At 34.0% G+C, this 24,096-nt stretch overlaps 1 protein-coding gene across 2 annotated transcripts in view; it reads right to left on the bottom strand.

Annotated features, from left to right (window-relative positions):
- Positions 1–24,096, bottom strand: part of LOC137820235 (U5 small nuclear ribonucleoprotein helicase) — a 34,880-nt gene that overhangs the window by 3,165 nt on the left and 7,619 nt on the right. The window contains exons 13-45 of one of the 2 annotated variants that reach the window (XM_068624195.2): positions 23,181–23,246; positions 22,906–23,058; positions 22,736–22,819; positions 22,502–22,576; positions 22,285–22,416; positions 22,131–22,196; positions 19,614–19,679; positions 19,168–19,290; positions 18,908–19,057; positions 17,897–18,109; positions 17,399–17,554; positions 17,089–17,313; positions 16,895–16,996; positions 16,714–16,794; positions 16,518–16,598; positions 15,039–15,242; positions 14,824–14,940; positions 14,591–14,713; positions 14,203–14,292; positions 13,996–14,121; positions 9,038–9,100; positions 7,075–7,163; positions 6,720–6,810; positions 6,317–6,466; positions 6,043–6,234; positions 5,870–5,935; positions 5,019–5,174; positions 4,793–4,936; positions 3,328–3,395; positions 3,070–3,235; positions 2,897–2,959; positions 770–865; positions 515–682 (exon numbers count right to left, since the gene is read on the bottom strand). In XM_068624195.2, the coding sequence (XP_068480296.2) occupies positions 515–682; positions 770–865; positions 2,897–2,959; positions 3,070–3,235; positions 3,328–3,395; positions 4,793–4,936; positions 5,019–5,174; positions 5,870–5,935; positions 6,043–6,234; positions 6,317–6,466; positions 6,720–6,810; positions 7,075–7,163; positions 9,038–9,100; positions 13,996–14,121; positions 14,203–14,292; positions 14,591–14,713; positions 14,824–14,940; positions 15,039–15,242; positions 16,518–16,598; positions 16,714–16,794; positions 16,895–16,996; positions 17,089–17,313; positions 17,399–17,554; positions 17,897–18,109; positions 18,908–19,057; positions 19,168–19,290; positions 19,614–19,679; positions 22,131–22,196; positions 22,285–22,416; positions 22,502–22,576; positions 22,736–22,819; positions 22,906–23,058; positions 23,181–23,246 (3,945 nt within the window). Of the gene's footprint in view, positions 1–514; positions 683–769; positions 866–2,896; positions 2,960–3,069; positions 3,250–3,327; positions 3,396–4,792; positions 4,937–5,018; positions 5,175–5,869; positions 5,936–6,042; positions 6,235–6,316; positions 6,467–6,719; positions 6,811–7,074; positions 7,164–9,037; positions 9,101–13,995; positions 14,122–14,202; positions 14,293–14,590; positions 14,714–14,823; positions 14,941–15,038; positions 15,243–16,517; positions 16,599–16,713; positions 16,795–16,894; positions 16,997–17,088; positions 17,314–17,398; positions 17,555–17,896; positions 18,110–18,907; positions 19,058–19,167; positions 19,291–19,613; positions 19,680–22,130; positions 22,197–22,284; positions 22,417–22,501; positions 22,577–22,735; positions 22,820–22,905; positions 23,059–23,180; positions 23,247–24,096 lie in introns of those variants that run through there. The other variant, XM_090294855.1, reaches the window with a different exon arrangement.

Raw genomic sequence — 24,096 nt, 5'->3', positions numbered from 1 at the left:
TGTGATTTGTGCATCATATGATACAAATTACAGAATAAATCATGGAAAGGACAAGAAAAGTAACTAGTAACTACTCATAAGTCATCAACTATGCAAAGCAACACGGAATGTATCTTTTGCTGGAAGTGGCTATTAAATTATAGGATTTGGAGATTGTGGACCTCATGTTTCTAGGGACGGTAAAAAGATTTGTGGACCGAAACCTTTACACACTCTGAAGTGCAATTGTAATATGGTACAACAGTTCCAACTGAGGAAGTTATGTAGTATTTGTTGCTCAATATGTCGTCTACCATTGGATAATGAAGCTTTAATTTAGTTCATATTTGGACATCAATTGGCTTAATTTTAGAAAAGCTTTCGATCAAAATGTTTAACAAAAACCTTAAAGCATTTTTTTAAGTGTAAGATAGACAGAAATTGACAACAAAATTGCCCTAGCTAGTTCCATATAAACTATCCAATTGCCAAGAATGAAGAAAGAGCAGCTGCAGAATAAAACTGGAATGAATACCTGCATGACCATTTGCAGAAGACGCATGCAAGTAATTGAGCTAGAAAGCCACCCACTGTTTGCACATATATCAATCATGGCCTGAATTATGCGTATACTCTGATCTAATACGGATTTCAAGTCTGTGACATAGTCACTAATTGGTAACTCCAATTGAGAAAAATGAGCCTGTGTCCCAAAAACTTGTATGGTTACAAATATACGCAAGGAATGTTAAAATACCATTCTAAATTCATGGTTATTGACATGACTGACCTGAAATAGAAGATTTGCTTTGATGTGAGGATCGTCTAGACGGTTCTTATCCACTGGATATTTAACTTTCTCAGACAGTGCTTCATTGTATTTTTCCTACAAGAAAAGAACAATATACCAAATTTTAGATCACATTATTTCAGAAAGGCAATAGTGTTCATGTTTATAAAATTAAGAGGAAGCTTTGCGGCGAATGAAAGTAGCATTACCATGAAGATGATTTGTTTTGGAGCACATTACAAGAAAGGGGATGCAAAACATTATATAAAAAGAATTACATACATCACGGGCAAGATTCATTTGTATTATGTAGTATGCTTCCGTTTTGATAGATAAATTTTCAGAATAAAAGCATGACACACCTATCGAAGGCAAGGAAAACCACTGAACCCAAAGACCATTTATAGAGGACTTACATATACTTTTCCTCAAACAGCCAGGGGGCATAACTTACACTTATCCAAGGTGAGAACAAGACTTGCACAACTAAAGCAACCCCTTAGAATTTGGAATGCTTCAATTGTACAACTAATTTTTATTTTTATTTTAAATTACAAATACATTTTTTAAACAAACAGTTTATTTTGGAGAATAATTTTAAACTATAAATTGAAACCATGAGTTTCATTAAGCTATTTGTATACAATTTTCAGTCATTAGATTAAACCATTGACATTTCATTTCCCCCTTTTTAAATAAAAAGTAGAAATGGTTCATTTCACAAAGCTAATTTTTTTTAATTTTTTTTTTTCGGCACAAGGACCTTACGATCGACAAGTTTTGGAGTTCCATCTTGCGACAGCCAAAGGTACTACTTATTCATTTTATTTTCTGGTATCTTCACAGAATTTTATAGTTTTTCTTAGAACTTGGGTTAGGACTAACTCAACCTAGCAAAATCAGCTTGTAAAGTGCAAGGTTACTCTCCACTTATATACTTTAACAGTCATATCACTATTAGATGTGGAATCTCCAACATACACCTCTCATGTCAAGAACTAGAGATCTCAAGTAAAAAGTTTGTAGGACTGAACATTTGACTTGGCCTATTAGCCTACCATAGGCTTGGTCTGATCTTTGTAAAAACTATGTCCTAGCATGTTCTTTATATTTCGACAACTAAATATACACCTGAGTCATATCCCACTAAGGGAGGATATTGTGAAAAAATCAGAGAAGACACGGGGTTCTATCTGGGTGTTCTTGGACTTAGTAAGCATGCCAATGGGAAGTTTAGAAATACCATGGGGTTGCTTAAAGTAAGATGGGTCTGTGCAAGTCACAATGGTGGAGCCAGTCATGAGGACAGAAAAGAAAATAGTAGTTATGAAATAAAAAAATTAATTTCTAAAATGTAAAATATAAAATTCTAATATGTATATTATTTTTATTATATATAAATTATAGACTTAATAGACATTTTTATAACCTGAGGCCTAGCCTTTTAATAAAATAGGCTTTTATAAAAGCTAAAGTCAAGCCTTTTTATTAAACAAGGTAGGCCAACTTAGGTTTTAAATGGGATAGGCCATAGGCCCCTGTTTGGCAGCCAGGCCTATTCCCAACCCTAGCGAGTAGTCTTATAATTGCTTGGTAGTGGTAGTCAAATTTGCCCAAGAACAATTGATAGAATAAGCTTTGATACCATCTTAAAATTAGTTTTAAGGTTTAACTCAACTTGACAAAATCAATTTGAAAAGTACTGATAGTCATCCATTAAAATGCTTTAATTTGATCACATCACACTAGCCGTTGTGGAAGTTCCAACAATTGTAATCACTTCTACTACGCAAGCCAATTTGTTGCTTACTGATCTATATAGCAAAAGTGCAGAAATCATATATGCACAAATTTGATCATCACACAAGTGGAACAGACACAAATTCGATCATCACAAAAGTGCAGAAATCTTACATGTACAGATTCGATCGTCACACAAGTGGAACAGACACAAATCTGGTAACTATAGTCTACACTTGACTTTAGGATGAGAAAATCAATAAATTAGAACTTTACATATTCTTAGTTTGATATCCCTCCCCTCGCATATTTATAAAAATCTGAACTTTACAATATTTTAATTAAAAGTTTATTAACTCTAAACTTTATAGCAATTAAAACAGTTACCTCATTATGACGCACAGGTAGTTCATCAAATTCAGAAGCAGCAGATAAGATATGCAGAAAGACCTACAGAAAAAAGAAATCTAAGCATAATGATTTTAAACAATTAAAATAAATGATAATTCAAACAATGGAGATGTCAAAAAGTCCGGAAAAGGTGAAATTGTATGTCTTACTTCAAGTGATGTATCTGGACCTATGTTTGAACCAAACATTGATACAGTCATGTAGCTGAGGTAATACTGAGATGCAATTGAACCCAACATCATGGACTCCACCTTCTCTTCATCCATCTTTATGCATCCGCTGTCTTCCAAATCCTCAAATGTGTTCTGCACTAGGCTGTGAAAAGAAAACTGTCAGCCAAAATAACCCTGTTGAAAAGAGTTATAACTTAACATGAGCTTGAAAACCATTCGATTTCATGTCATTACCTAGACAAATATGAATTTAGAAATTCGGTGTCAGCATTCTCCAGTCCATAGTAAGCAGGATTTACCATCTGTCATAAAATGGCCATTAAGCACGTATGTAAAAAAATCATACAACAATAAATACATATACAAAAAGAATTCCCACTCATAATTTAAATCCCTAGACATTTTTTTATGGAAATTTCATAAACAAGAAAAATTAACCCTTCAAGCACTCAGTTAATTCGATAAACAGTAACCCATTAACTACCTTTCAAACATCATTATTTAACCAACTCAGTTGTTAACAGTTCCTAATTAGGAACATTTTACTAAGATTTTTTTAATTTTCCATTTTATTAGCATAATTAGATTATGCATTAAAGAACAAAACAAAAAGGGAAGGGATCAATGAAAAAGAAGAAAAACTTCTCTAGTTACATGTCAATTATATACAAATAACTTATTCCTCTTGCCCGGGAATTTTTAAGGACTATTGTTTAGTTTACATTTCTATTTTTAAGGACTATTGTATTTTCTTAAAATGATTTTCAACCAGTACAAGTGAGTATTACTCTAACTAACCCCAGGTTAGACAGAGATGATAGCTTGCAAATAAAGGCTGAAAGAATACCTAACTGATAATCCATTAACTATACTTCAAACACAAGGCCAGACATTCTTTGTGCATGATGCGAGAAAAAGACACATGCAAGTAGTTGACAAAATTCTCCAGTACTTGATGTCAAGCCTAGGAGAAGGGTTGTTATTCAGAAAAAAAAAAAACACTTTGACTCGGAAGAAAGTGTAGTGACCTAGAGAAGAAAAACCTAGGATAGAGTATCTTGTTCTAGTGCAAAAGCTAAATTTCAAGGTCTTGCTCAAGATGCGCCTAAAGGACTCTGGAAAAATTCACACTTGAAGAGCATAAAATAAAGTTTAACATCCTTGTGCAATTGTACTGTACTAACAAGCCAAGAGCACTGTCCAAAATTCAGTCAAACATGATAGGAACAAACATATGGAAATTGGCAGACACTTCATGAAAGATAACAAAGATTTTCACTAAAAGGCTTCCCCAATGCAGATTCCATAATCTTGTAGGCAAATTGAGAATGAGTAATATTAGGAGGTGTTGTAAATAATAAAAATTCTTATAAAAAAAATATTCTCAATATCCCCATAGTAATTAGGAAAAAATATCTTCAGAATCTTCCTATTCTTTTCAGCATATTTTTATATCCTTTTCTAAAGGTTTTGGTTAATAAAAATAGAGATTATGGGTTTGTAATTGGTGATTGTTATCAATAAATAATTCTTTATTTTCTTACATTGTTCAAGTAAGGTTAATGGAATTGATTTATCCAAACATGGCTTTTAATTTCGGAAACAACTCCATGACTCTGAAAATTTTGAGACAACCATTTGACCACACCTACTACTTACCTATTTTCCATTTTAGTACAAGGCACCAAACCATACTTACCAGTCTACGAAATAAGTAAGTCCATGTAAGATAATGCACTGCATCTTGTTTATGACAAATGGTTCCAGAAATAATTTCAGCGTTAATGTGATCGTGCAAATGTTCCCTCAAACTACTCTCAACAGGAAAGGGTTCATACAAGAACTGCACAAAAGAGAAAACAATATTCTCAGCACATTAGGCTAATCATCAAAAGATAAATATAATCAGCAATCTCAATTTTGACCTTTTTATAGAAGCTCTTCTTGGGTTCATGAACAAGAATCACAGCTTTCCCATGTTGATCAAACTGAGGGCGTCCAGCACGACCCATCATTTGCAAAATATCGGTGATTGGAAAATCAACATACCTCTTTGCTTTTCCATCATAATATTCTGTCCCCTGCAAAAGATGCAAAGTATTGTTGAAATAAAATTTTGAAGATAAACACCAAGTGAGATTCAAATCTTTTGTTCCATTTTCCTGTCAATATAATTGTGACTGCTCATTTTCCTGAGTTGTTAGTCTTTAATTGGTACACAGAAAGCTTACCAAATATCGTGTTCCTAACGGGTGGCTCTGGTTCACCTCACACATAGTAGAATATAATGAATTTGTATGTTGTGTACACACGTGTATAATGTATTCTTATTTACAATAAAGGAGATACAACAATAATGAACAAAATACTAATAATGAGAAATGTTTGGTACGATATTTTCTTGTCAAATCAAATTGTATCTCCTCATTTATTGAAATTAAATCATATGCCAAACGTGATCAAATTATATATCTTACTATCAGAAATGTAAACTTCTTAAAATCTTAATTTAGAAACATTATATTAGCCATTCTCTTGGAAATGCCTTCGAATATTTGAGTAAGACCTATGCTGAACACCATTCAAGGGAAAGTTTTTCAGGAAAGAAAATCTTATTTGATCAAAATCCAATTATAATTCAAAGCAAAGTGACTCATGAATGATAAGTAGTTAACAATCCAATAAATGAAAACCAAACAGGCTTGATACCAGAAAAGATAATTTCAAAATGATTGCAAACAAATAGTATAAAAGGAAACACCTACAACTATATCACCTTGATAATCACCAGATGAGCTGGAAGATTCACACCCCAAGCCAATGTGCTGGTACAAACCAATATCTGCATAAAAGTAACCAGTTAAGGGCGAGTTAAATAAGTGTAACTTTTAATTATTTTTTTCTCAATACAGAAAATGACATGTCAATTTTTAAGGCATAAATGTATGCCTGAATTTTGTTGTTTCCAAAGAGTTCCTCAACCAGTGATCTGTCTTTGTCATTCAGTCCTGCATGATGTAATCCAATGCCAAATTGTAAAGTATGTCTAAGGTTTTGGTCGGAGACTTGAGACAGAACCATCTGCAGGGTTTCCTCAGGCAAACTAAGGAATTGTCTTGATTGTTCATCTGACGCGGCGAACTTGACTCACAAAGAAGAAAGATTAAAAACAGCACTTCATAATAGAATAAATACTATTTCTCACATGAAATTGAATCTGCACCTGAATCAGGTCAAGTGCAGTAAGTCTTGTCTGGCGCCGGGATGAGACAAATATAAGAACTGGTTTTGTGGGTGAATGTGTGCATATTGCAGCATATGCTGGTTTATTCATGCTGTTCATCCTTGGGCAATAATACTTTCCAGGATAACCCTATAAGAAAACCAAGTAATATTAACATGTTTGCAAAAAATTTATTATGAGTATGCAACAGTTGGGGTTTTCTTCATACGAGAAAACAAGTGCAGAATTGTTGCATGTGGAAACATAGACATGCGTATCAAATTTCCATTCCTCTATTACCACCATTCACACTTCTACTAATCACACCCTATTTATAATAATAGATAGACAAAGAAACAGACATGTTAAGCCATGCTCTATCAGAAAGACCAAATCCACATGCCTGAATATGAACTTCCAGAGGTACAGGCCTCACACTTGGCTTGAAATTGAAGAGTCCAATTTCCTCAACACCTAACCAGTCAGCTAGATCACTACATAGAGAGAGGTAAACAAGGAAATATAAGTTAATACAAAAAACTCCTTTTCTGTGCTCTTTCTCTCCCCACATTTACACATGCCAAGTTACTCACTATAAAGTCGCGAGTGCAAATGAAAATTAGTGTCGAGCACAATATGATATACAGAAATTAGTGTCGAGAAGAAATTAAGAAATTAAGAAAATGGAAAATGAAAATTATTTTATAAAAAAAAATTGAACTTAAATCTTCAGGAAAGTGGAGAGAAAGTAAACTTACCCAGCATTAGCCAGTGCTGTAGAAAGGCCAATAAATCGTACTGCTCGCTCTGTTTGGGATGATATATACCTCATCCTAGAAACAATAACCTAGAAACAGAAATTTCTGCAGTCATAACTATGTAGCTCAAAAAATAGTTACTATGCACAGAATATTAACACTGAGAATGCATAGCTTTCAGTTAGAAACATATATTATTAGAGAAAAAATGGTTACAAAAGCATAAATGAGATATCCTCCTTAAAGAAATGAGAAAACACATCCCACAAAGCACAAGAAAGACGACATGGAATAAACAAATTTTCTAAATATTTATACTCAAAGTACGTGTCCAAATACCAAAAGTGGAATGGATCCAATTTAAAGAATGTATTTGGGTTTGAAAATAAGATCACATAAAACTACCCAACAAAAATCAAAAGACCAAAAAAACATAAATGAATAAAATCAGGGAAACCCAATAGAGACTACAATTTAAACGATTCCCAATTATGCATGGCAATTGCTTCCTGCACTCAATCAATTTTGGCTCGCACCCAATGAAAAATTTAAAACTGCATTATGCCCTTTTCACATATTTGCTTACGGATTTCAATATCCGGAAGTCATTTTTATACATTCCAGATTTTGAAATCCGGAAGGTCATTTTCATATTTCATTTAAGCTTCTGGATGGTCATATCCGGAAGTGAATAATGAGTTCCGGATTGTAAATGGTGCTGAGGATTGAGATCCAAAACTCATTTATGTTTGCTTACGGATCTTGACATCCAAAAGGCCATTTATGTTGTCCAAATAAGCTTCTGGATGGTGAAATCCGGAAGTGACATATTAGTTCCAGATTTGTATATCCGGAACTTTGTAATTTGACTTATGGATATGAATTTCCGGAAGGCAAAAATTTAAAATTATTAAGGACAAAATGGACATTTTATGTGAGTGTGTTGGGTGCAGATCATAAATGATATGGTGCAGGGAGAATCAGCCTAGATGCATTTTACGTTATGGGCCTATGTCCATCTCTATGTAATGCAATGTATATTCCACATATGTTCCTTTGTTGTGCTTGATACACACAACACAAGGATTCCACCATATAACCTAGTTGAATCCTTGCTTTCCCATTAGACCCATTGAATCGCTACAAAATTTCTTTTTCTTCGAAAATCATATTTCTTTCTGAATTTTGGCATTCTCTCATTGTTGTACCTCCTTTTCTAACTATTATTAACCATTTCCTTCCACCATTGCTGTTTCCCTTCACCGTCAGCTTTTTGATTGGGGACACCACAATCAAGCATCACCCTGCCAAGGTAACAACTAAACAGCTGGACTTGCAAACATCGGATCAAAATCTGGAACATGTGAAAAGTCTATGACTCTTTTATGTGATAATAAATCAGCTATTAGTATTGTTGACAATCCAATTGAGCATGACATGACCAAGCACATAGAGATAGATCAACACTTTATTAAAGAAAAATTAGATAATGGCCTTATCAAGTTATTACGCTTCTTATGTCCCATATAGGCTTCAATAAGCAAATTTGTTTACAAAAGGTCTTCCAACAAAACAATTTCAAGATCTCACATGCAAGTTTGGGGTGTTGATTCAGGAGAAAATATAGTCGAGAAGCTAACTAGGATATTGTAATTAATTACAAGTGTGTTGTCTGAAGATTCTAAATATCTCTTTTGTAATAATTACTTTAGGCTTAGAGTTCTTTATATATAAAGACTAATGTAATTTTTCATAGTATCAATTCAATAATATTTTTTCTCTCATAGTTGGTCTTTTTCAAGTGAAAGAATTTCTTACGAGACATTACCGAAACAAAAGAGATTGTTCAAAATGATCATCTCTAATTTTCATAGAGGATTCACAGTACCAAATAAACTATACTGAAATAAGATAAAATAATGAGGTAGTCACAAGTATGTTGCCACCATTCATAAGAATATACCTCAAGGATTGGCCCACGATCTGCTCCCAATAAGTGAATCTCATCCAAAATCATAAGTCCAACCTATTGATCATTTGCATCAAGATTAATACGTGAAGTAGATGACACTAACATTTATATAGTTAGATAAATAATATCACCTTTGATCCTACATAAAAGAAACAAGGAAGTAATTCATCAATACCAATAAAAGTGGTTGAGTTAGCTATTTTAATTAATAACATAAATTCAAATTATATTCTAGACACACCATAAGTATTTTTCAAATTTAGAAGGAATAATATTCTACTTTATTGTATTAATTATATGGCCATTGCACCTATAAATAACCTATTGGTTATTTTAAAAAATATGGACAACTAATTCTAAAGAGACAAATCCTTATGATTATGGGATTTTTTTCATATACATAAACCTAGCATTAATAGTAAGATACGACTGTTACAAAGAATAAAATTACAACAAGGATAAAATATAAGACTTCCCGAAATACATAATGAGCACCGCAGTTTTGAAACTCCCCCTCAAGCTAGTAAGTGTTCTCCATTAGGAGCTTGGATATAACTTTTCAAAGTTATTGTCTAGCTTTTACTTGATAAAATATTTGTTCACCTCGGTATGTTTAGTTCAATCGTTCTTCCCAGGGTCGTGGGCTATACTAATTGCAGAGTTATTGTCACAACATAACCTCATAGATTCATCCCAATTTATCTTCTAGTCTTCCAATATAATCTTCTAGTCTTCCAATATAATCTTCCACCATAGAAGTTCACATATTCCTTGGGTCATTAATCGAAATTATGTTTTACCATTTGATCTAGTTACTACACTATGTTTCTTTGCTCTTCCAAGTCACTAGGTTTCCACCAAGGAAAATACAATATCCAATAGTTGATCTTCTATCCACGACAAACCCCGCATAATCTGCATTGGTATATGCTTTAAGATTTACACTCTAGTTTTGCTTGAATAAAATCCCTCTTCATGGAATCCCTTTTAAATACTAAACAATTCTAAGAGCAACTTGTAAACGTGTTTGCTTTGGTTAGTCCATAAATTGGCTGACTAGACTCACAACAAAAGCAATGTATGGCCTAGTGTGATAAGTAAATAAGCCTACCCACAAGTCTTTACAATTCCTTATCCACGTCAATATCCTCTTTTACACTTCCCAACTTTATATTTAGATCATCTGGAGTACTAGTTGGTCTGCAGACTATCTTACCTGTTTCTTTAAGTCTATAATATACTTCTATTGAGATATATAAATTCCTCTTTTGGAATGAACCAATTCAATCCCCAACAAATATTTATGTCTCCCTGATATCTTATCTCAGCTTGTGGAAAGGGACTCAATGAACATCTGTTGTTCCTTTTTGTCATCCCCAATTATTATAATATTGTCTACATATACCAATAATATTGTTACTCCCACTGAAATTGAATGTTTGATAAATAAAGTGTGATCCCCTTTTTGTTTGTAGCCCAAACTTGTCATAACTTTGGTGAATCTTCAAAATATGCTCTTGGGGATTCTTTTAGCCTATATGGAGCATTTCTTAGTGTTGGAGATCTCACCTTATAAACTGGTTTGATGAGATTGAGTTAGGCTTAAAGTTCACTTCTTAATATGGAATCAGAGTCATTTAAAGCCTATCCTAGCAAGAGTTTTGTTGGACTTATCAAGCAACCCACTATCGGATCGCTATTAGACCACCAATAAATATATTGTCCCACGCACGAGTTGTCACGCTCGGCGTGAAAGGGATGTGTTGGAGATCCCACATTGACTAAAGATTAGGACATTTTATAGCATATAAATGAGTGGAAACATCACCTTATAAATCGGTTTTATGAGATTGAGTTAGGCTTAAAGTCCACTTAGCTTGAAAACAGTTTGGGTAGAAACATGTCCTTCATAACTAGGGGGCTATTAGGTCTCCATGTAAGAATACATTCTTCACAGTAAACTCTTGCAAGACCTAATCATAATTTGTTGCTAATGGCAATATTACCCTAATTGTCATCATAGAAATTGTGGCAAATGTCTCCAAGTAATCCACTCCATTTGTTTGAGTGAATCCTTTGACCACTAACTGTGCCATGTAACATTCAATGGTTCCATCAATCATTCAATGGTTCCATGAATCTAATACTTTATTACATTTATGCATTTGCACCCTAATAGCCCAATTGGTAAGGTGACAAGTTCCCATGTCATATTCTTGTTTCCTTTTCCTGATAGATAATGTTTTAGATGTTGAGGAAGGTGTTGTTGTAGACTTTAGCTATGTGAGAAAGGTTTTATGCGTACGAGAGAATTTTTCAAAGGATAGTAAAATTGGTCGAGGTTAAAGTGTTTGTTCAGTGCATGTTCTAGTTCCCTTTCTAAGGACAATAAGAAGGTCCGAATTTTGATTCACCTGTGTTGCTGAATTTTCAAAGACAAACTCACCAGAATTATTGAAATTTATAGGATTAAAAAGAGTTACACATGTAATGATGGTGGGTTGGATTCTTAAACATAGGCAGATTTTGGAATGGCCTATCCTCTCATTTGGTAAACCAAACTTTTCCCAAATTTTCTACCATCATTAGGTTCAGGTTTAAGTGCAGGTCATGTTGCTAGTTTATGAGGCTCAGGTGTAGGTCTTGCTTCTAGTTCAAGAGGTTCAAGTGCAAGATTTGTCCTTTTCTCAGTTTCAAGTACAAATGCAAAATTTCGAAGCTTGAGAAACTCATCTTCCTCTCTTATATTCTCCCCCTCCTCTCTTACATTCTCCCCCTAAATAAGAGGCTCCTTGAAGTAGCCTTCTTGCTCGTTAAAGGTGACATCCCTTGACACAAAATCTTTTTATTACCACATTGAGACCAAAAGAAAAGAAAAATGTATCGAAATATGTTAGGGAACACATACATGTGGGCTTCTCCAATTTACTATAGAAAGATTTGACCCTTTCTATCTATTCGTGATTTAGCTGAAGAAAAATTCTTCACCTTGTCTATTAAAAATTTGTGTTTGCCCTTGCCCTTGCCCTTTTCTGAGAGCCTCCTTTTTGCTCACATTCTGGACTTGGGCCTTCTTTTTTCACCATTCTCTGCTTGGGATTTTTCCATGTAATTTCCAGCATTTCTCCTTTGTATGGCGTCGCTTGTTGCAGTAAGTACATCAAACCTTCTCATGTTTTTTCTTTCATATTGAGAACCCCGCTTTATCTCTAGTTAAGAATCATGGTTGTTCCACCATCAGACATCATTGGTGACCTTTCAGTAGTTAGGATCTCCAACATCAGTCTTCTCATGATCTCTTCACTTTGGATAATAGCTATGACTTCATTAAGCCCTGGGACTTTCTCTCTTAACAAGATTTGTATTTGGACCTAATCATATTTAAGATTTAGGCCTACCAAAAAATCATACACTTTATCTTATTCAATATAGTCCTTAATAATTGTTGAGTCTTTTGAACACTTTGCTTTTATAACGTGTTAGCGGTCCAATTCCATTCACAAATATTTGATTCTATTGGCATATTCTATAAATGATTTGTTTACCTATTTGGCAGCCACAGTTTTCACCTTTACATCATCGATTTGTGTAGCATCCTTGACCTTAGAATAGGTTTGTTCTACCGCATCAATAATTTCCTTTGTTGAATTAAGAAACATGCAGGTATCACTAATTTCTAGGACCATAGAATTCCATTGCCATGCCATGAACATGGAGTCTTCTTCATCTCATCTCATGATTTGAACTTAGTACCATTTTCATCACGGGCATTATAAAGTGACTGACCTTTCCTTTTCCTTTCAAGATAGTCCTAATGAGTTGAGACCATTTGAGATTATTCTTTCCATTTAATATATTAGAGATCTCACATCGACTAGAGATATATATATGTCATAGTATATAAATGGGTGCACACCTCAACTTATGTGTTGGTTTTGTAAGGTTGAGTTTGGCTTAAAGTTCCTTTCTTAAGATGGTATTAGAGTCATTTAGAGTTTATCCTAATGAGGGTTTATCAGGATCACCCGCTAACAGGCCACTATCGAACCATCAATAAATAAATATATAGTCTCACGTACAAGTTGTCAGGTCTAGGCGCGAGGAAGATGTGTTAGAAATCTCACATCAACTAGAGATAAGGACATTTCATAGTATATAAGTGGGTGCAAACCTCACCTTTTGAGCCAATTTTGTAAGGTTGAGCTAGACTTAAAGTCCACTTCTTAAGATAACCAATAGGCATAATGAACATTCAGCAATTCTCTAGGTGTTTAGGATCTATCCCCAGTTTCCAGACCCTAATCACAATCTTAGCCATCATAGACGGGTGCAACTCCAGAAGGGTGGATTGCACAGCAATGAAGGTTGTGATAAAACACAATGTTGGGTAGCAATGAAGATGTTGTTCTAGGATTACGGTTAGAGGCTCCCAAAGATCAGGAGCTCCAATAGCATCTCAAATTTAGAAGGAATAATATTCCACTTTACTGTATCAATTATAAAGTCATTGGGCCTATAAATACATGAACCTAATGGTTATTTTAGGAAATATGAACAGCTAATTCTAAGGACACAAATCCCTATAATTATAGGATTGTTTTTAAATACATAAACATAGTATTAATAGCAAGACATGACAATTATAAAGAATAAAATTACAGCAAAGATAAAATATAAAAAATCCTAAAATACACAACAACCATCACGATTATAATAGTATTAAATGCATTAAGCGTGGATGCACCTACCTTTCATAAGAAATTAGAGATTACCTAACAACTAGACTTCACAATAAATTAAGGATATAAAAGAAATTAAAAAATTAGTAAATTTGAAAATAAATCAATGTTTCTCATTATTAAGACTAAAGAAAAAACATTTTGTTTCTTATATAAAAATCCAAGGTAGTATAACATGTCCACAAACTTTGAAGTCGTATATGGATTCACCTTTGTGACATAACTACGGGTATGCCAATTACGACTAATTCCATCCCACTTTTCAGGAGTAGATATGATGATATCGGCTGACAAAAGAGCCGTCAAATCAGGAGTATAATCTCCAGTCATTTCAACCTGATGAAAGGCATGATATCATTACCACCAATACCATGTACATTTTATACATATTTTTTTCTCCTTAAAAAACATTAGTACCATTTTTTTCCTTAGTTGAGAGACAAGACGCTTTTGCCAATCACTCATTCTTTCCCTAACAATAGCCTTCAAAGGAGCTATGTAAATAACCTGCTTGTTCATACAGAAAAGTAGGTTATACACTTCATAAGATAATGTGCAATGAAGGTAAGACATTATGTATTTGTTAATGAAATTATCAAATATTATCAATAATGAAAAAATTTCACAACGTACAGATAAAGTTTGATGTTTGTTTCTACAATTAATAAAATGTAATCTACAATGTTGCTATTCTTTCACTTAGTCTCAAGACAGTACATAAGTAAGCACCTTAAGTTGCTATCAAGAGCAATCACCTTAGGCCCATGCTCTTTCTCAAAATGCATTAACAAATTTGAGTACAAACCTTCATATCAGGCTGAGTATTGAAAAGACGAAGCATAGCAAGCTCAGCAGATATAGTTTTTCCACTTCCAGTTGGAGCTCCTAACAGAACATTATTGTCTGTGTGATACAAGGCATGAAAAGTCTGCCCAAGTCCAATAAAGACGTAACAGAACAGTCTTAAAATGTTGTTTATGTATTTAAGCCCACAGTGCATAACCTAACAAACTTTGCTGTACATAAAATAAAACATACCTGTGTTTGTATAGGATTAAAATGTGAAAATTTATACAATGCTTCATAAGAATTGTTTCCAAGAGAAGACACAGGAAGAGGTTTTAAATCAAGGAGTTCTGTGTGAGAAGTCCGAGCCTAAAAAAGATATTTTCAAGTGAGAAACAAACTACCAAGAGCAGTTGCAATGCAATAGACTAGAAGAGAAAAAAATAAAGAAATGAACTCTGTTATACCTCTGGCAATGGTAAATTGTGAAAAGTAATAGTGTAGAATGCCTCAGCATGAAGCCATGAATCAGAAACAGCATGGATGTAATATTGTGGTGGATGTGGTTCAAATATAGGTACAGTGAAGGAAAGCTTGTAAGGTTCGCCCCTAGACATCCTCTTTGTCAACGTAAAGAGTTCCGAGTGGTAGATGTGATCATTCTCAGAATCCTGCTTGAAATGGTTGATCATGCATTCATTTGGAGTTAACAAATAACAAAACATATCAAGTTAAAAAGTTTATTACGTAAGGAAAAAGCTACATTACAAGCTCCCACATTCTTGCATCACTAAATATTGGAAAGCCACCTTAACTGGGAATTTCACATCTGATAACAGATACTAGGAGACATCTGCCAGTTTCAAATGTTTATATATATATATAGATACAATTAGTTTAGATCTAACAGAGCTGTAACTAACGTTCAAAAATTTGTGACTCTAAACAAATCTAACAGCTAACTAACTTGTTTATCGCATCCAGAAATATTTAACAGAAGTTACAGAACACAAGCAACAGACTGCACATGCACATGCAGTATAGTCTAACATTACTAATCAAGATAAGGTTTCCTGTAGGTTGTCATGTATTTATAACTAGGATTGGAGTCCCTTATGAGCATTCCTTGATTCCATTCACCTCTCCTTCTCACCCATATAAAAGGATTTGGCCCCTTGAACCTTCTGGGGCTTTTTTTTTTATCTTAATAACCTCTTGCAGAAATTCAAAATATCCCTTTTGGCCTGATCTTATCTTTGCCCAGTGGTATTTAATAAAAGCAATAGTAATTACTTGGAACAGGTGCATAGGCATTATAATGCTCCTCCTTGTCATATGTGTGTGTGCTGCTCAGAATATGTTTCCCACCTGCTCGTACATTGTTGTGCTGTAGTCTCTTTATACTTATTCAGCATTTTCAGTGAATGTTGTGTGTGCCCTAAGTCCCAGAAACAATAATTGATTATATGTTTCAAGGAATTGGAAGAAGTAAAGAGACCCAAGTTTTGTACAAATCTGCTCCATATGCTACAAGTGTTCCTTTGATAGAAGAAATAACTCTGGTACTTTTTAAAGGAGGTTCTTTGGCAACTCACCTGATTTGGTTTAAAGGGTGTTTCACTATAAGTTACATTGAGCAACTGGGAAGATGTGTTCTCCGTTTAACTCTATATTCCTAGTTGTTTTTTGTTTTGTTTAACTATATTTCTAGTTGTTTTCTGTTTTGTTTAACTCTATATTTCTAGTTGTTTTCTGCTTTGTTTAACTCTATATTTCTAGTTGTTTTCTGTTTTGTTCCTTTTGTATAGGAGGATTACTCATCCTCTTTCTCTTTGAAATTCTCCCTTTACTTAAATTAATTTCTCCTCCATAACAAGTGTTCAGATTTTTAAACAAAAATCAAGGAATTACAGAGTTATGCATCACCATAGGAAAATTTATTTCACCTCTACCAAAATCCACCAACGTTGAGCAGTACCATGAAAACGATCTTTCCAAATGAAAACAGGCGTAATGACCAAATCAACCTGAAAATAACAAGTGATTGTGTATAACTGGATGTCAAGACTACTTTATATGATGAAACGATGAAAAAATTGTGAAACTAAGCACTCTGGAAAGATATTCATCATTGTAAAATACCTTCAATACAGTTCTGGTAATTGGACTCACAGTTGCTGATAATTGAAGTGATGGAAAATACCCTAGGTTTTGCTTGACCAACTAAAAAGGGGAAGGCATAAGAAAATAATAATCATTTCTTCAGCATCTAAACCAACCTCTAAGGAAACCTTTCAACATTATCCTACTAAAAGGTACATACCCTTCCTCCTGGTGCATACCGAATTAATGCCCCAATGTCTTTCTCCTCCATCTCAAACAAGCGATCTAGGTCAGCTCCACGTTCTTCAAGCTTCCGCAATATCTATGAACCAAAAAATAATATTACATACACCAATATGAAATATTATATTTTAGCTAGAAAATTTAGTGAAAAAAAAATAGTTGAGAGCAAACTTCTGCAGAAAGGTCCTTGTCAAATTGTCTAAGAGGATGTTGATATGGCCAAACTTGACGATCCACAGCTTTGCTATACTCCAACATAAACAAAGACATCTCACACCAACCTCTTCGTAAGCAAATCTCAAATAACGCCCGTGTTATTCGAGCCAAGCTTGCACTAATATATGCAGCATCGGATATCAAAGAAAAAGAATCTATTGAACCTCGAGATATGTACAACTGCAAACAACAAAAAGCCATATCTTATTCATTCAATTAGTCAGGTATCCTAACTGGAAAATAAAGTCAAACTCACGAACAAGACCTGAATCAAGATGGAAATCTTTCCATGTTTATTGGAAGGACCACCCTTAATTTCTAATGGACATGATGAGCGTGCCAACGTCTCTAGCTCATTTTGTTCTTCTTCTCGAACAGCAATATTCTCAAATTCAGAAGAATGTGCAATCATGTTAATCACCTAGAGTGGCAAAAGGTAAAAAGAACATAAGAAAAAAAAATTGCTGATAATAGTAATATATGAATGTCATTTAGAATGGATGCATGTTTTCATATGCTTATGGCAAAGAACAGACTAAGATACATTAAATAACTAACCACCAAAATACACACCTTCCCCAATCTTCTGGGAAAAAGGCATATAAAATGAACAATAAATCATTACTTTTATTGTACGAGAATACCTTTTTTATTGGGAAAATTTATGAGAGAAAATAATTGAGCACAAGAGGCAGACTCAGGTATAAGCTATCATCCTTTGATATAGTAATGAACAAACAGAACACTAGAAAATGCCCCATACCTCACTGTCATTCATGTGGCGTCTCAGCATTTCATTGTATGTTTCAACACTCGAATATTGAATGTAAAAATGGCTTGCAATGCGACCAAGCTCAGTACAATAAAAATTGCCACTTTTCTCATCGAAGCGCATCATTTTTGCTTTATCAAGGGCACGTGCAGCATCAATTACAAGAGACCTCTGCTTAGAACTAAGAGCAGGATCCGCCATCACCTAAAGCATATAAGATTAAGAAATCACCTGTCTTACTCCATACAGTAAATAAAAAATTTATCAATAGAAAATCTTTCAAAACATATAGCCAATAACTGAAAAATTATTTTCAAAATAATTAGTGGGCGGACTTCTTTAAAAATCTGTAGAATGCAGTAAATTATCAATATTCCCATTCATTTTGTAGAATATGCACACACAAAAACAACACTATTGACTTTGAAGTTACAACATATCAAAAAATTAAATACAAGTTCTTTATTTTTGGTACACGTTTTTATTTCTTTAATTAGTGGAATAAGAAATCTGTCTTTGTAGTTTGTATGGTATCAATTTCTCACAGAGAACCATAGCATAGTTCCCTAACATGAGCCTTCTCTTCACATTACAACTCCTACATTTAAGGTCAGAACTAGAATTGTCATCTACAGTTCTAGATTTTTATGGATTGCAGAAAGTTACTAGCACGCAGCTTCTTGGATGTTCAAGAACGAACCCAATGGCTCTCCCCCTCCTCTTCTTTCTTTCCGCACAAAAAAATGCTTTTCTCAAATGAAACCTCCTGCTATATATCTATCTAACCAGTTGGGATTCAGTTAACAGCCAGTTATAAAGTTGATAATAACATAATTAGGTTCAATCCACTGCACTTACCCCTACCTTGTGCTTCCTTCCTACCATAACCCTTTTACATAGGAGGTTAGTTAAGTGAAAACATACATCAAACATAAACAAGCCAAAAACATAGAAATACATCATATAACTGGTTCAACAAAGGTAAAGTTTGTAGTTTGGTACCTCATCCCACCCAATACCATAGGCTAAAGGATTCATCCTCATCCTTATGAAGAGATAAGTATAGCCCAGCCAAGCACAGGCTTCCTTAACATTTGTAACGGTACCCAATGCCACCTCTGCATTTAAATTATCTTTCAAGGAGCTAATAAACTGCAAATGATGAAAGAAGTCACTGAACACAAAGCGAAATACATTAAGAAATTCTAATGCATGATAGGCAGACAGAGATTCAAAGAACAAAATGAACATGTTATCATTACCTGGCTTTCAATTGGGAGTTGGCTTGTCAACAGTCGCAGATAATAAGCTAGTTTGTCATGAGATGTAATTATAATACCTTCCCCACTTTTGTCAAACTGAGGTCTCCCAGCTCGCCCAAATATCTACATCACAATTTCATAGAAAGAGCCTCTTAGCTACAAGAAAACTATCCTGTTTCACCTCTTAGTTCAAAAATATTATATTATTTTTAGTTTGTCTCCTATTCAAAAGTTTGAATAGGAAACAATGAAACTGAGAAAAGCTGCTTTCATTGTATATGTTAGGTGTCTAAGTGGTTTCAACTAGTTTCCTATACAAATTTTAAAAACAGGAAACAAAACAAAAAAAAGTTAACATTTTTGTAAGTAAAATTGAAAACAAAAAACATTTCTTGGATCATATAAACAGTTCATATTTCCTTTAAACAAGAAACCCCATGCCTTACCTGCATAACATCAAGCATACCAAGGTCTCGCCACCCACCAGCTTTTGGATCATATAATTGGGTACCCTAGAGAACACCAGCCATCATATTAAATTATAACTTACAAGACAAAACCAAATCAACACCCAGAAAAACCTACTGAAAAAAAATAATTCAAATACAAGCAACTGGTTTTGACATTATAGAGTCTTAGAAAGTGGATTTAGGCTTAACTTAAGCCCACAAAACCAACCCTGTAAAATGAGATTTGCACTCACTTACAATCTATAATTTAGTCATATCTTTACAGGTGGTCCAATAACAGGCCCAATAATAGGTGACATGATATGTCTAACAAACTATAGGAAGCAAAGAGACATTGAGTTTAAACTATGCTCCTCACAGAGTACAGGTGCTTTTGTTTATGGTAAGAAAACGGACTCAATATGGTAAATAGAGAAAATATGGTATCCTCTAATAATAAAGATGTGATACAAAAATAAAAATAAAAAAATCCTAATGAAACATATATGCTCTAGATATTTCTGATAGTAAAGATTATAAAAGATATTTCTAACTAAGTTATAAAAGATATGTGCCTTATTTCTATAATTATAACAGTCCCCTTCAAGCAAGCGCATATGTTATGTGTTGAGTTTGCTGCAAATATGATTGATCCTTGGTCCACTTAGAGACTTGGTGAATATGTTTGTCAATTGTTCACTAATGTTGACAAATTCATTGATGTCTCTAGACTCCAGCTTTTCTCTTATGAAATGAAAATCTAAAAGAATATGCTTGGTCCTCTCATGCAAGACAAGATTAGAGGCACTTGTAGTGCTTTCTAGTTGTCACATATAAGGTCCATTAGAGGACGTGCGCATGACCACTCAAAAGTAATTTTTACTCGAATGCTCAAGGAAATACAAATAAGTTTGGTCAAGGATATTTTTTTCCATTCAATCAACAACAAAAATCTTTTGTTCCACCTCTCTTCAGTACCCACCAGCAACTATCGTCATCCCTCATCTCATCTTTCCACCTCACAACATCTTCCTTCTGCTATGCTAACCAACATTGGTGTTGGTTGATTGCCAACCTCCATTCTCCCTCATTCTAGTTCTAATTGATACCCTGATTATAGGGCTTCTTTTCATGTTACTGGAGAAACTAAGAATATTCAACAAAGTATTCTTTATGAAGGTCCTGAACAGATCTATATTGATAATTACAAAAGTTTGCCTATTCAATCTTTCGGTTATTATTTTTCTGCTCCAAAAAATTCTAAAGTTTCTTTATATCTTCATTAACTACTGCATGCTCCTACCTACTATAACTAAAAATCTAACTAGTGTTAGTAAATTTGCTAAAACAATTCTGTTTATTTTGAATTTCATGCTACTCATTGTTTTGTCAAATATTGGGTAACTAATGAAGTGCTTGTTCAACGAGATGTTAAGCCAAATAATCTCTATGCCTTTCCCACCTTGCAGCTCCAACCTCCTCCTCTTGCTAAATCTTGTTTTTTTGTAAACTAAAGAAAGTGGAATTTAAGCCTAATTCAACCTTACAAAATCGGCTTGAAAGGTGAGGTTTACACCCACTTATATATTGTAGTTTAGAGTTATCTCTAGTCGATGTGGGTTTTTCAACACACTCACTCATGCTGAAGACTAAATAAACATCTCGAACATGGGACTAGGGGGGAACCAGATAACAAGTGACACGAGGCCCAACATCTTGTTAGGATAAGCTCTGATACCATCTTAAGAAAGTAAAAATTAAGCCTGACTCAACCTTACAAGCCAGTTTTATGAGATTGAATTAGGCATAAATTCCCCTTTCTTAAGAAATATTAACAATAACAGTATTCCACAAGGGAACCAAACATATTAAGATATATTGCACTAGATTCATGAAGACATTGTATCTCGAGACATTACTACTCAATTTGTTAACGCTGATTATCAGTTTGCAGGTCTTCACCAAATATGTTTATATACACCAACTTCAGGGGGAGTGTTACTGTATTTTACCATATGGACCTAGGCCCATCTCTATGAAATGCAATGTACATTATATGTATATATATAACATGCTCCTTTATTATGCTTTAGACACCTAGGGATCCATCATATGACTCTATCATTTATTCCTACAAGATAAAAAGCTTCAACAAAATTAAAGAACTCTTTGGAAGTGAAGCTGAGAAAAGATCATAAAGATAATGCTAATAAAATTTTAGCACAGTTACAAAGTGATTGGGGTTCCACAAGTCCATGTCATGTATGATTGATGCTTCCAAAGTAAATGTTAAGATATACAACTTTTAAATGAGGTTGACTGATGTAAGAATATGCCAGAAGATCTTTAGTAAACTAAAATTTATTGTCCTTGTGATCTATACTAGTCACTTATCCCTTTTCCATCACATTCCTAAATTTCAACTACAGCAATATAATTCCATGAGAAGAAGAAACCATATTTATATAAATCAAAGATGATTATCCTATATCAGAGTTGTTATAGAAACAAAACCTTAATGACAACTGTGTGTGCAGGTAGGTTGACACCCCACGCCAAAGTTGCTGTACAGACAAGAACCTAAAAGCGGAAAAAGACAAAATTTCATTTCAAGAAACTAGAGGGAAATTCTAATGCTCGTATTTAGAGGAAAAAAAAGTGACTCTACCTTCAGAAGTCCATCAGAAAAAAGTCGCTCAGTAAGTCCTCTATCTGCTCGTAACATCCCGGCATGATGCACACCCACACCATATTCAAAAAGTTCAACAAGGTCTTTGTTTCTGGATTTAATGACTTCTTTCTGCATGCAAAACATAAAAATCTGTGAACTCAGAAGAAGCATTCATATCATAAGAAAAATGTAAATAAATGTTTGCTTTAACCACCTTCATAAAGGTATATTGTGGATGTGTATTATTACTAAAAAGTTCCAAATCCTCATATCTCCGTGCTAGTTCAGTCTGTCAAACACAACATACAAGCGATGATACTGGAAGCAAAGCAAGGTACAAATAAATTTCAATGACATTCACAATAATAATTATATGTGAAAAACACTAACACAAGGACAAAAGACCTCTAATTCAAACATGACTACATAAAGCTTCCAAATGACAAACCAGTTTAGTAGCCGTCTTCACAGTGTCCTTTCGAGAGTGGACAAATACCATTGCCTGGTGGCCTTGCCTTAGAGAATCAGCAATCTGGATCAAGAGGGGGCCAAAGCTATCAACATAGCCAACACTGCAAGATTTATCATGTTTTGAAGAAAATGGAGATGGAACAATACCTTTGAATAGCATATATCATTCAACATTTCATTACGAGCTGCAAAGTTTGGCTCACTAATTCCAATATATTGTTGTGCAAGAGGCACTGGACGGTAAGTAGAATCAAAGAAGAAAAGGCCTGTGTCAGGATTTACCCTGAGAAATTGTGCAACCTGTTTGACAATGAATAGTATAGTAAAAGCTTGTAAGTGATGCCCAAAAAATATTTTAGCATACAGCACATCAAAGTCAATAGATGTAATAATAAAAAGTATATATTATTTAGACCAAACACCTCCAGGTAATTGGGAAGAGTGGCAGAAAGGCCCACAATGCGTATCATTGTCTGAGTAGATTCCACCTAATAATAATGGGAGAAAAGGTAATTATAATGAAAAGTAATACAATATAACAAGAGGTTGCAGTGGCATTGTGGTACCAGAAACTAATCAGAATACAACACCCACACAAATCAAAATAATTTGATTTATAATGGTTCATTTTATGTCTTCAGAATATGTTAACTAAATGCACCTATAAGAAAATAAAAATAAATGTTTATCCAAAATATACAAATTTCTTTTTTTACCAATTCTATTTGAATACAAAACTACATCTTTGAGCTCATAACCATCAAAGAGAAACAAATCTAATCAACTTTCTATATTTAAATTTAAACAAGCACAAAAAGAAACACAAGAAATGTATTATTAGAGATAAGCCCCTTTATATTTCTCATTATAAGTTCAATTCACTAAGTATAGAAATCCTTTGTAGGAAAACAGAGAGAGAGAGAGAGAGAGAGAGAGAGAGAGAGAGAGAGAATTTGGATATAGAAAATGAGAAAAATGGACAAAAATTACAATACTTGTTCTTACAACATATATTGATAGTATAAGAGTGTTGGAGATCCCACTATAGATAAAACTAATTTACAGTATATAAAATGAAGACAAACCTCACCTTACAAGTCGGTTTTGTGAGGATAAGTTAGGCTTAAACTCATTTCCTAATATGGTATCAAAGTCTTCCTAACGAGATTTATTGGGCCTATCGTGTCCCTCACTATCAAGTCGTTGTCAGGCCACCCTCAAATATCCAATCCCACACACACACAATATACCCATGCATTAGGATATTGCATGTTCTTGGGGGGAAACTTGGTGACTTAGACAAGTAAGAAACAAAATATAGTTGCAAGGTCCAATACA

The sequence above is a fragment of the Phaseolus vulgaris genome, chromosome 9 (genome assembly GCF_051622355.1).
Source record: "Phaseolus vulgaris cultivar YP4 chromosome 9, ASM5162235v1, whole genome shotgun sequence".
NCBI classification, from domain to species: domain Eukaryota; kingdom Viridiplantae; phylum Streptophyta; class Magnoliopsida; order Fabales; family Fabaceae; genus Phaseolus; species Phaseolus vulgaris.
Note: the sequence above shows the minus strand (reverse complement) of the source record. Positions and strands in the feature narration are given on the sequence as shown.